At 31.5% G+C, this 14211-nt stretch overlaps 1 protein-coding gene across 2 annotated transcripts in view; it reads left to right on the top strand.

Moving 5' to 3' along the window:
- LOC130442673 (A disintegrin and metalloproteinase with thrombospondin motifs 7) overlaps window positions 1-13709 on the top strand; it is a 42146-nt gene extending 28437 nt beyond the window's left edge. Inside the window, exons 4-14 of one of the 2 annotated variants that reach the window (XM_056776987.1) lie at window positions 742-935; window positions 1013-1271; window positions 2136-2500; window positions 5098-5244; window positions 5694-5934; window positions 5987-6302; window positions 7634-7761; window positions 9032-9282; window positions 9641-9758; window positions 11694-12035; window positions 13527-13709. In XM_056776987.1, coding sequence (XP_056632965.1) covers window positions 742-935; window positions 1013-1271; window positions 2136-2500; window positions 5098-5244; window positions 5694-5934; window positions 5987-6302; window positions 7634-7761; window positions 9032-9282; window positions 9641-9758; window positions 11694-12035; window positions 13527-13667 — 2502 coding nt within the window. In that variant the 3' untranslated portion in view covers window positions 13668-13709. The remainder of the gene's footprint in view (window positions 1-741; window positions 936-1012; window positions 1272-2135; window positions 2501-5097; window positions 5245-5693; window positions 5935-5986; window positions 6303-7633; window positions 7762-9031; window positions 9283-9640; window positions 9759-11693; window positions 12036-13526) is intronic. The other variant, XM_056776988.1, reaches the window with a different exon arrangement.
- Window positions 13710-14211: the final 502 nt, after the last annotated feature.

Raw genomic sequence — 14211 nt, 5'->3', positions numbered from 1 at the left:
AAGCGCCATTTAAGAAATTTCAAAGTTGGCAAAAAGATCATTTAATGAAATCATAATTCGATTCATAATAATGCATTGGAACTAGCAAATTATAGATTTAAGAAGCATATTTGAGGTAACTATTTGTGATGTAGGTGCAGAATTATTCTATTCCATTCAATATAATTCTCATGTTTACGAATAGATTTTTTTTACTCAAAAAAGTAATTTCAAACAACCAGTTATTCACAATATCTTAAGCTTTACGAGCTGAAAATTCTTTGACTCTACAATTTCCATTTCTATCCATAAATTTGCTTTGTCCTTTCCACTCATTCACTCTAAAGCCAATTGTTTCGTCTTTCCATTTCCATACATTGCAAATACAATAGCTTTTGTTTACACACATTAAGTGGAAACTTAGTCTAAACGAAGCATTGGAAATATATTCGCAGATGTTTGTCAAGCCTGAATTTTCCTGACGTTGACATATCGTTGGAATTAAAGAGGTAAAATTTGAGTGAATGATCATATTAGATATAAATGTAGATAGGATAATTATACAGGATAGACTATAATGACAATATAATTATCATAGATTTATGATCTCATATATTATTTGGTTGGTTCAATAAATCATGTAACAAAAAAGGTATTAAAAAATTTGGAGATTGATTTTAGATGACAGTTTTGATGATTTAGTACGTTACTGGAGAAGCATATTAAATATTTTCTACTTGAAATATTGATGTTTGTTTTTAGACCGGAATAATTTATTCACAAAAAGGCAAGTACTATATAGAACCAGCTTATCATCCTTTAAAAAAAGTTCAACCAGGTCATAATCACTTAATTTACAAAAGATCCGCAGTTATAACGAATCAGTTGAAGAAGCGAAAAAAGAAGAGAAAAAAACAAACTAATTGTGGAACTAGAGTGCCAAAAAAATGGACTTTGTAAGTTTATTCAGTTAATTAAATAAATATCATGCTTTTCTTCTTGTTACATTGTTCATCGAAATTTTAATTTAAAGGCTAGAGTGGCAAAGCCAACAAGGCAAACTGAAAGTTCAAAGAAAAAAATCCAAACTAAGAAATGTAATAAAAATACCCACTATAGAAAAAAACAACATGAAAAAACTTAAATATAAACAAAATAAGAAAACCGGAAGAAACCAAAGATCTGTTAGTTTAAACCATTTCGTTGAAACTCTAGTAGTAGCTGATGCCAGTATGGTTGATTTTCATCAAGATGGCGATATCGAGACATACATTCTGACTCTAATGAATATGGTAAGGTATTTAAATTGACTAATTCAGAATTTTCAAAAAATCAGACGCGCAAGGAGCTGCATCGTGGGGCGGCAGTGCATTGCTTTTATACAGAGCGTTTCTCAGTTAAAATAATAATACTGAAATAATTGTTTATTCTCCCTCTATTTGTGAACGAATTACTACAATTAAAATAAATTATTTATTTAGTTCAGCCATAATTAACAAACATACGAGGTGTGATAAAAAATACGGGAACATATTTTATTAAAAACAAAGTATATTGGTGGGATTGATCTTTATTGAAGTACCGCCCTTGGCTAGCCAAAACTGAAAACATTCCAAGAAACGTTTTGTCGGAATCGTCATCTGCCATGTCGCCACCTTCAGTAATGGTGTCAAAACATTTCCATTTTACCAGTTTGTTTATTTTTTGAGAAGCTAGAGACATATTGCCCAATCAGGTGGGTAAGGTCTTTGTAGATTGATGAGAAGACTTTTAGGAATAAAAAAATTACGCTTTTATAGCGACTTATGACACTTAGACATCGACAAGTTTTGAGGTATTTTTCTTTGCACATTATTTCGCAATGACATTCCAATTTCTGAACTACACTTTCGAAAAGTCAATTGGTTTTCAACATTTTGCCCTTTTACCAACTTGAAACGACACTCTAAAGACACTATAAGAATTTGAGATTCACCTTCTAGTTGATAAAGGTGTAAGTTATAAAACATTATACGTGGCATTTTTTTATCACCCCTTGTACTGAACATCGAATCTTTATTTTAATATAAAAAAAAATAAAATATTAATCAAACGTATAACTGATAATCCCTCAGTTCTATTTGTTCAATTAAATTTCATCACATTTTAAATTGAAGGTTTCTATGCTATATCAAGACCCCACTCTTGGAAACAGCGTCAAAATCGTGGTGGTGAAAATTATTCTGATAGAAGATCCTTTGTCAGAACCTATTCTTAACGTAACAACAAACGCAGACACTACTTTAAAAACATTTTGTAAATGGCAACTAGGTCTTAATCCCGGACAGGATTCTCATCCTCATCATCACGACGTTGCCGTTTTAATCACCAGAAAGGATATTTGCGCTAGACAGGAAGCTCCCTGTGGTACTTTGGGAGTAGCGCATATTGGTGGCATGTGTAAAGCGAGCAGAAGTTGTAGTGTGAATGAAGATAACGGAATTACATCTGCACATACTATAGCGCACGAGCTAGGACACAAGTGAGTTTTTTCAATGTTCAATACTTTAAAATACATATATATATATATATATATATATATATATATATATATATATATATATATATAAATGTATAGTAGTTTTTTATTGGAAACGTGACAACGAAAGTGGACTAACTTGAATATATTTTCCGAGCTTTCGAATATTTATCTATTCATCGTCTGGGACTGGAATTATGATCAAGTACAATATAAAAATATGTATAAAAGTATAACAATAATAAAATTTACTTACAATAATTAGACAACGGACTTATTTCTTTCAAAAAAACATTAAATTCCTTGCTTTCAAAATTCGGTATTCAAAATGACGCTTGATGGAAATATTAAGGTATTGATTATGGATGTTATATAAATCATTTTTAATTTCCATAGTTTTATTTCAATTTGTATCAAATTTTATTGTTTTCAAAATTTTCTCAAAATAATTTTATTCTAACAATTTTCATTGGATTGTATGAAATTTGAGCAGACCACGAAAGATTATGTGGAAAATATAAAAAAATTCTTCTAAAAATGCAGTCAACTTTAGATATAATTATATACAAAAAAGGAAATCGAAACAAACTCATCAGTTCTCGTAGTAATTATTTTTATCAAACACTGTCAAACTGAAGCATCTTACACTTTGAAGTAATTTTCCTTTCAAACGCAAAAGTTGCTACCATGTGATATTTATATTTTCTCCCAAGGGTACACTTTATAAAACTTCGTACGATTACCATAAAGCAATTAATTACGTAATTTTAAATTTATAGTCCATTTAGTTGATGTATGCCTAAAAGCAACAAAAGAGTCGTCAAATAGCCAATCAAACTCATTCTCTTTGTGCATATCTAATTAACACAGTTACATGTAGTAAAAACCTCGATTGAAATAAATTGAATACGTTTATGGCAATTTCAATTTAATCTCCTTTTTTGCTTTCACGTTTTTGTAGCGCATATTATCATTTGATTCTATAAATAGATTAATAACATCTATCAGCAGTCCAGGCAATTTCTTGCATTGGAATTTTCAAAATCATCAAAATTATTCTACTATTCAAAAAAAGGAACTTAGTTTCAATTTACTCTTGTAATTTGCAAGAAAAAACTTACCACTGCAGTAACGGTTTGTGCAGGTTTTAGTATTTCAAAGTAAACATTTCCGCATATATTGATCTAACCCAAAATATTTCAATAATTTGTAAAAATTCTTTAAATTATGATATTCGTTCGTTTTCCTTCAAATTGTTCATTTTTTAATGCAGCTACTTTTCAAAAAATGTAATATTTATGGATTTTGGATTTATTATTTGGCAAAAAGTTTGGAAATTTTAGTTGTTTCATTTTATCTTAAATGCGCTATGAAACTAAACAAAATGGAAAGAAATTATTGAAAATATTAATTTTTCGATTTTTTATGACCAAAAATAACCATAATTTCAATAAAAGCATTTTCGAAGTAATTTTGATTATAAACAGTACCACCTTCTTTTGGAACAAAACTTTATTATAGAAAAACTCTGGAAATCATTTAATTCTCATATTTATTATTTTTAAGGATAAACTGCTCGGTTTTTTTCTTCCTGTGAACGAATTACTTTTATTCTGAGCATATCTATTACATATCTTAGATGTAATACTTTCCTGTTCTTGTTTTGAAACTATTCGATTCTAATAATTATGGTACAAAAAATGGAATAGGAATTTAGTGGCACAGTTAAATTTGATGTTTACATAAATCAATTGTGAGTAAGTTTGTGAATGTTTTCTTCTGTCAAAGTCAAAGGAAACAAATTTATTTTGGGTGTCTTATGACTTTAAGACACTTAAGAAATATAAAGCAAACCAAAGAAATCCTTATTTTACATTGATTGTCCCTTTTTCGTCTCCTTTCTCTTTTCTTAAGACTTAGTCTTGTTTCTTCTACTATTCAGCCTCTTGAGAAGTAGATGTCGTGCCATCTCTTAAAGGTCGGCTGAGAGATTTCCTTGAAGTTGATTCTTCATTTAACCCATCAATCTTCAATGTGGTCTCTCCAATATCGTCGTCTCGATATCGTGAATCGTACTTTATCCTGACTTTTCATATCTTCTCATATTATTTATTCTTATTTGATCTCTTAAGCTCACTCCTTAAATAGTTCTCAATCATGTTCTTCGTTTTGTTGTATCCGCTCAAGTTTCCCCTCCATATGTAAGTGTGTGTCTTACGTTTTTTTTGTATGTGCGTACTTTATTCAGTGGACATATATTGGTTTTTCCATATGATGTCCCGCAGATAGTCAGAGACTCTTGAGTCCTTATTTATGTACTTGGTTGTCCTTTTGTTGTAAATTTTTAGCGCTTCTGATCTCGATTCTTATAGCTAGTTCACATCTTGCGGGATCTTTCGCTCTTAAAATTGATTCTGTTTTTTCTACAGATATACACAAATTGAGGTTTTCGGCTGCTGTTGAAACCGATTAGTAAACCCTGAGGTAGAATAGACTATTTGAAAAGCATTTCATGACAAAGTATATTCCACGTTTTTGTGATATAAACAATGTTATAATCAAAAATATGAATGATAAGCGCTACACAATTTCATTTTCAGCTTCGGTATGATTCACGATACAGAAAAAACCGGATGCAAAAGAAGGGAAGGAAACACCATTCATATAATGACACCGAATTTTGAACCAGATACAGTTACTGTAAATTGGTCGAATTGCAGTCGTAGAGAAATCACCAGATTTCTAGAGTAAGTTTCCACATATTATGAAGAATGTTGAGATAATTTGACATAATTTCTTCTCTCTAAGTTATATCACTTAATGACCTAATGGGTTTTCTTATGTTTTGTTTTTAAAGAGTTTAAAGATTATGAAAAAATTCTATCAATTTTTTTCTGTTTTATCATAATTCTCAATTGTTAAGTTTAAAGTTGATAAGATTCAATAACCCAAATAGTGTTATAGTATTTATATAAATTATTGGATGGACCTAGGTATTTCCATAAGTTCATCAATTAATTATTCCATGATCTCTTTCTTTTCCAATGGATTTAATCCTAACATTATTTTTTTGTTTCTAAAATCACCTCAAAATTCGAAACTATCTTATGTATTCAGTACTACTTATTTTATTCTCAGTTATAATCACGATGTATTTGTAAATCATCCAAATTAATTCTTTAAAATAATTTTTCAGTAAAGGATTAGGACAATGTCTTCGAGATGTACCAGAAGAAGTAGATAGATATAAATATCCCGATTTACCCGCTGGTGTTATGTACGATGCAAACTACCAATGTCGTTTACAATTCGGTAAAAAAGCAACATTATGTACACCTCTCGATGAAATCTGTTTACACATTTGGTGTTCTGTTAACAACACTTGCACTACCCTCCTCCGACCCGCAGCAGAAGGTACATACTGTGGAAAACATAAAGTAAGTTTGAATAAACGGAAATAGTAGATTCATTCATAATAGTTTCTTCTAGTGGTGCCAGAATCGTGAATGTGTACTGATGCTGGAACCTCCTACTGCCATAGACGGTGGATGGGGGGAATGGAGTTCTTGGAGTGACTGTTCAAAAACCTGTGGAGCTGGTGTTTCAGTCAAGGAAAGAGAATGTAATCATCCCACACCAGCTTTCGGTGGTAAATACTGCGTTGGTGAAAGGAAGAGATATAGAATATGTAATACACAGGCGTGTCCAGCTGGAGAACCTACCTTTAGAGCAGCTCAATGTTCAGAATTTGATGATCAGCTCTATGAAGGGAAAAAATATAAATGGCAACCTTATTTCGATGAAGGTATGGAAATCAATTAGAACATAATAATTAGTTTCAAGACTACTCCACTTCCACTAAGTTTTGTGAGATCAGTGTGTTAGATACACAGTCAATTGGATGCAGAACGGAGACAGAAATAAAGTATATATGAGTATACGTTCTAGTATCAGCAGATTAAATGTTAATAAATTACATATTTTGCGTATTTCCAGGGGTTTATAAATAAATTTTTAAAGTAATACAGAAATAAAAATAAAAGTCTTGAAAATGGATTATAGTCCACCTAAAAACCATTATTCAAACTAAAAAATCAAGTATAACTCTTGACATAAAAATAAAATTACCAATGAGAAAATTATTGTCAAAGCGTGGGGTGACATCTTTAAACTAATTTTTGTTTTGCAACAATTAGATCTGATTCCCAGTCGGAGACTACCCCAAAAATTATTCACTGAGTATGACTTTATATATATAACATTATTGGACATTTCAATAGAAACTGAAAGGCGTTGTTTAGATTAGGTTAGGTACCCGGCACCTGGTTGGTTGAGAATTACCTTCATAGAAAATTGGAAGCACCCCAAAAAGTTTTTTTTCCATTATTAAAGGATGTCTGTAGCATCATTTAACGAACTTTTGGTGTTAGTCTCTCCACATATAGCAAAAGCAGAATCATTGATGAGAAGAAGTGTAGAACCAGCAGATAGGCTTGTAGTGACCTCCATTATGAACCGTTCTGTATTATACATAATGGTCAACATACAAGGCACAACAATTGCAAAGACACAACTACGATACGAACTGAAATAGTGGATTGTAATTGAAAACAACAAGTAGGCTTTGCGGCCAGATACTTGCAAAGCGCCACATGTAAAACGACACGGCAACTGACGCGACTGGGAAAGCCCCCGTGTATACTCCTGAATTTGAACTCTGTGGTTCTGGAACATACGCGTTTCACTCGCCGGCAAACAATCTCGTTTTGTCGCTCGTGTAGAATGACCCTAATATGGTAGTATTTATCGTGTATCACTTATGTAGTAAACTTCCAGCGCTTAACCAATGGATCCGGGGTCAGTTCCAACTTTTGGTAGACTGAATTATTTTTCCGTTAATTATTCCTTTAGTCTCCAATTTTCCTTTGATCTAACTCGCTCAAAATGTTTCACTTTCAATATCATAACCATAATTTTAACTAGTTTTTAATTAATTCATATTCAAACTTCCATTCACTAGTAGTTTTAATAATTGCATAATTGACTTGATTGTATTTGTAAAATGTACTTGGTTGATTATTTAACTTAATCGATCTAATTTATTTCGACGTTCTCATTAAATCGAATTGTTAATAGGTGAACCGTGCCAACTATACTGCAGTGACGCGAACGAAACCGTAATTGTTCCTTGGGGTGATTATGCCAAAGACGGTACACCCTGTAGTGTTGTTTCTAGAGACGTATGTATAGCAGGAATATGTAAGGTAAATTTTATAATATAGAAAATATCAAATTCATAATTATCATGTGAAAATACTCTTAATGCTATTATTATTATTTTTATATAGATAGGTATATTTCGCTAGCGTAGCTTGTGACCTATTCTACAAAAACCTGTACTGTTGTAATCTACCATGTATATGTAGTTTCTTGTCAATGGCAATATTATTCATAGTACCGAGAATCGGACATTTATAAACTTCCGCGGTGACATAAAATATGCTCCGAAGTTTCATTCTCTGATCGACAGAATCTAAATAGTCAGTCTCATAAATTTTAGATGCCTATTGAACAGTCCTGTACATTGACTCAAAACAGTTTTGACTCTTTTCCAACTTTTTTCTACTGCTATGAATTAGGATAATTGTTTATTCTGATATAAACTGTTTCTTTTGCTACTAAACTGGTTAAGTAAAGAGTTCCACCAATTTTATCTGGTTACTTTACATTTTCTTATCCAATGGATACATTCACATAGCTTTTTCGCATATTTTTTAGTCTTTTCATTCTCCTTCTCACTTTTGTGCCCTCATACCTAGACGATCGTGACAAAGAGAGTTATCTGCTTTGTTATTGTCTGAAGATATGAACATTTCTCTAATAGTGGGCTATTGTAGTTGTGAGTTTAAGGAGAATCAGTGCCTTTTGAAGATCAAATGTGCAAACTTTTTGTATCCTGAGACTTTTCCGCATTGTATTTACGTGTGTCATATTTGTCTGGCGACCACTCTTCACCTAATCCAAACTTGGTTTAGTAGTATTTTGAAAGAAAAAAATAATCTGTCACTAAGCAACAGAACTTGTCGCTAGCTAGCTGATATTATTAGAACTAGGACTTTGTTTATTTTTACACTGATATTTAACATAGTTGATGCGTCCAATCGGAAGGTTTAAAAAAATTAAAGCATAAAAATTATTATCGTAAAAAAGTTTATTTGTGAAGTCGGAAACTTTTTCGAAAGTTCGTTTAGCCTTTTAATTTCCTTAAACACAGTAGTGGATATCCGTCATTTCTACTTGAAAAATTATGGCATCCTTAGTGAGGTTTATTGTTCCACAACTATAGCTTTTGAGCCATCCGTATCATTCAGACAGACTGAATATGAAAAGGTTAATGAAATGTATATCACAATCTACATTTTTATTTCTGAATATTTTCTCGAAAAAAAATACAATTTTAGCATGATGAAAAATGTAGAGCGGCTGTGCTATAAAACTGATATAACCATAATTTTTATTTTATACATATTCCAGAAAGTCGGATGCGACTGGGTGGTTGATTCTAAAACCGAGGAGGACGATTGTGGAATTTGTCAAGGAGATGGAAGTAAATGCGACAAAAAGCAAGGGGTCTACGATAAACAAAATTGGTCCCCGGGCTACAGGGAAATTGTGGTCATACCGAAAGGCGCTAGAAATATTCGAATCGAGGAAAAAGATCATTCTCCGAACTATATCAGCATTGGAAGTGCCCTTGCTAGGAGGTTCTATTTAAATGGAGCGAGGTAAGTATTTTTTTGAGCCCACTAGGAGTTTTTCGATTTGAAATGGAGAAGTTTGTGTAAATACTTGAAATCCATCTGAAAATTGAAACTCGACTATTGACAAAGTGATTTCTATCATATTTATTTGTATTTTGATAGTCTAAACAGAAATTTAACTAAATAGATTCTTTGGAAAATTAAAAATAAAATCACATTTTATGAGAATTGAACATACGAAAAAAAAATGAATTTTCAGAATATTAAAAGGTAATAATTTTATAAATGTCCTTTATGAAATTGAAAACGAAAAAAGATTTTTCAAAATCCTCTAGAATATTCCAGTTTTAATGAAAGTACATAATATATATGCTTGTTTCAGACATATTTTTCTGCCAGGAGAATATACCGTGGCTGGAACACAAGCGTTGTATGGAAGAGACAATCAATTGGAAAAAATTCGTATTCCTGGACCTATAATGGAACCTATCGTCGTTTATGTGAGTATAATCTGTAAAAAAGTTAATAAATGATGGGGGTCGAATATGAATTTGACGCTAAAGGCGGTAGGGCAGTAATAGTTAATCAATATTGTATAAACCAAATTTCCATATTTGAATACGTTGATTTTTGAGGTAATTATATGCATTTATCATGTAAATGTATTAATCAGTACCGTAAAAAATTGTATGTAAACTTCAAACTGAATTAAAGAAAAGTAATATGAGATATATAAAATTAAAAAATATTTGGACAAAGCACGTGTTTAAACAAGAAAATGAACTAAGAGTTGTTTGAACAAACTATGCCGAGACAAACCATGGTTCTAATTAATTAAAGCTGTAACTCGTGCATTGAAAAATCAGTTTGTTCAGTATAAAAACATAGACATTATTTGCTTCATTACATGAATTTTCCTTTTTTCTCTTTTCAAAATTACTATTGACAAATAGTATGTGCAAATAACCCAGTTTTCTATATAACGTCATCAAGATTATAGTTTTTCTTACTGTTTATTATAACATGTTTCTTATAACTCTTATAACTAACTTTTGACTAACTTTTTGTCCTTTACATCTTTTCCTAGCAACAAAATATCGCCCTGAACAGAAAGTAAATACAATAGAAACTCGATTATCCGGCCCTCAGTTATATACAAGATATACAAGAGTGGGTCACTTGTGACAATAATCATCAAGGCTTTCGTAGAAAACATATTGCAGATAAATGAACAGCGGGAAATGCAAGAAGATGAAACAGAAGAAAATCTAGACGTGGAAAATGATGTAGAACCATCTCGTAATAAAGCATTTCAGGCTCTGTAAATAGGTTACAAATGGTTTGATAAATAAACAGAGAGTGATACTGTGAGTTTACTACAGCTAAAACCAATTCGTGATATACCAGCAATGAAGAGAAAAAGTAGCTTACCTCAAATGACAATTACCAAATATTTTATGCCAACTTATACTCATTATTATATTATTATTACTTTTTATTGATTATATTATTATTTATTAATTAATATTACTATTATTAAACTTATTTTATTTCACAAAACCCGGTTTTTTTCATATATTCGATTATCCGGACTTTCGATTATCAGAATCCCTAACGACAACAATTAGTTCGGTTAATCGAGTTTCCACTGTATCTCTTTGTTTGCTTTATGATTGTATTACACTTTTCAAAACGAGAATATTTTCATTTTTCGATATTTCTGTATAAAAACATCATAATATACTTTTCTCTTGGAAGTAAACAGCTGATAGATCTATAAGCTAAGACGTTTTCCTGATTGACCTTTACTCCAGAAATGAAATCAAGTTGAATTGTTACCCGTTTTTATAGGTACTTTTTGAAGTAGCTCTATGTGTTTTGTATCAAACCCAAGAATCAAGGAATCTTCTCCATTTGTTTTCAGAATCATTGAAAGCTTGAACTCCTTTCGTTTTGATCTAATATTTTCAGCAAATCTAGACTGATAATTTTCTAGTATGAAAACAAACAACATTTAAAGCTGGTACTTTGAAGCCCATATTAATTATATCGCGAAGATTCTTCTAAACATCTAATTACATAGTTCGATAACCTCTTACACAATATCATCAAACAAATTATCCAGTTTTTTGACAATTCAAATAAATTCTTTAGCATCGAATCTTTAATAAGAACTCCGCCACATTTTCCATTTTTTAAAATTTATTTTATTCATTTTTTACCCTAGTTCGACCAACCTGTAGTCTTTTGTGCTCCCAACATTAATGTTTCCTTTAAGAACACTACAATCACCATCCACGCTTCCATCTTCGATGAATAATTCAACCTTTTAAAATCTTTCCCAGTCACATTCACTGTACATTCCATAATATTTTTCATTTGTATTAGATAAAATACTTTGAAGTAGTATTTTTTTACATGACTTATATTTACAGATATATTATAGGGGAAACACCTTTAATCCAGGCGTGGAATATAAATATTCGATTTGGAAGCAAGAGAAAACTAAAGAAGTTAATTACATATGGATATTAGGCGAATGGTCACAATGCTCAGTAACCTGTGGTGGAGGAACACAACAAAAACAACCACTTTGTCAGGAGTCGGTGATAACAGGAATGACAAATGAATCAGAGAGACCGACTCTAGTAGAAGATTATTATTGCGAACCTAAAGACAAACCTGACTTGCAAATGAGAGCTTGTAACGAAGATAATTGTCCATCCAAGTGGTGGTTTGGACCTTGGCAAGCTTGCACTGCTACTTGTATAGGAAAGGTTAGTTTTCTTGAAAATGCTTTTTAATTTTTGTTACAATATTATCACAAACATTTAATCTCCTTTGTTAGTAATGAATGTGCCAGTGAACAATTCCAAAGTATCTAAAGCTGGGGAAAATACAAAACTTTGGTTGGTTTCCTGACTATATTCGTATTAACAGAAACACTTTATTTCAGTAAACATAATGGACTTTTGAAATCAACTGGTCTATAATAAAACTAAAAAGTTAACTACTTTTACTAGATTTGCAGCAGCAGACCCATCTAGTGTCGTATGGGGCAATCCGGCTTGTTTGCAATAGTATGTGAAGTAATAAGTACAAATACAGGATACAACATTTTTTAGACGTGTTAATTCTATTTATTATGGCTATGAAATGAATTGAATCATCCGTTTATTTTCAAAAATAAATGTTATTTTATTTTTGGAAGTTCTCAGTATACCCACCTAGTGGCGAGCATTACATTTAATATTTTAGTAGATATTATTACAGATATCTGTAACATTCTGCCATTTACAGGATATTGGCGAAAATCATGTGTCTCTAGATGGCGCTGAATTAGACTTATATAGCGGCAATACAATCTGTAAGAGTGTTTAATGCTGTCTACTTTTTGTTGTGTGTTGTTAGAGATTTTTTCATTTTTGTAATTTCCGTTATTTCCTAAACGTGTATGTGTGGTTGGAATAAAAAGTTGTGTTCAAGAATACGTCTAAAAATGACGAAAATTGAAGTAACCCTTTTCAACATCATGGAATATATTAGAGTCAGAAGCAGACCTCAGAAAGTAAAGCCGTTCAAAGCAGTAATATGTGGCCTAGAAGGAACAAATTAAAAAAACATTAAAAGTTTGTGGCTATAGAGGTCAGGTCTAACTTCCCAGCCTCATGAAACAACAATTAATCTGAATGATGAAGCTAAAGATTGGAAATGCATTTTTTAATGTAAGTACGGAAGGAAGAGACTTGAATATCTACACGAAACTACCAAAAAAGTGCTCAAGTGTTTTAAAGGCCACTAGTACATTTGTAGCAGGACAACGTTTACCAGGTTTTTATTGTTTTCGAAGTATACCTTGTGGATGTGGGGTTGTTTATTTCAGAAAATCTCTCCAAACATGTATTTTATTATTTAAATTAAAATTTCAAACATCACATTCTATTGTTTATAAACCAACAAAATAGTTCGTATATACAGCCTTCATTACTCACTTCTATTGAAGTTTGAAAGAAAATCAACAGATGTCACTTACTTCGTAATTTTCGCGAATTATTCCTCTAAACTTTATTGCCTTCTAGGCAATTTATTGAATAATGCAGCTTTGGATATGATGTAAACATTTTCCATCACGGCTGTTATTATTAAAATTGTTAAATCAAACTGAAATTTTATTGCTAGCGCCACTTATTGGCAATTGGTACAGTTAATTTACCGCTTTTGCAACATTACAGATTTCTGTTCAATTTTAATGATTTTATTCATTTTAGGGTAAGAAACCAATCAAACGACGAAGTGTTGTATGTGTGGATGATAAAGAGACGGCGCTGCCGGATAAATTCTGTGACAAAAGGAGTAAACCATACGAATATAAACCTTGCACATCTCTGCCCCCTTGTGAAGATTTGTAATTCATATTCCTATCTTTATTCATAAATATATTTTAAATAGGATGTTTTTGATTTTATTTTAACACTTACTATAAAAATTACTCAAACGAATTGACAAACGTCAAGACCACGGAATACACATTATGGAATGCTACCAAAACATTGAAGAGGTAAATAATCCAGAACCCTCGAATCAAAAACCGTGATAGTAGCTGAGCTAGAAAATGAACAAAAAGTAAAAAGATTCGCAGAACGTTTAGCACACACTTTTACAGTACCGAGAAGAAGAACAACCTGAGCAGATAATACAAAATCAAGAAAACTTGAAAATAACTTATACTAAAACATTCATTGATGCATACTGATACTTTTGAAACAACGATCTTTATCGGGAGCTAGAGATATACACTGCAAGGTAACCACTAAATTTAGCCAAGAGTCACGAACAGCGGCTGTCAAAACATGGGAACATGAAGGCAATCCAGCTTTTCTTGAAGGAGCCATTAGTTTAATTACCTAAGTGCTTAGTGTAAAAGCGGAGAAAATTGCGGAATCTTACACATTA

The sequence above is a fragment of the Diorhabda sublineata genome, chromosome 4, assembly GCF_026230105.1.
Source record: "Diorhabda sublineata isolate icDioSubl1.1 chromosome 4, icDioSubl1.1, whole genome shotgun sequence".
Lineage (NCBI taxonomy): Eukaryota > Metazoa > Arthropoda > Insecta > Coleoptera > Chrysomelidae > Diorhabda > Diorhabda sublineata.
This window is presented reverse-complemented; position numbering and strand designations above follow the sequence as displayed.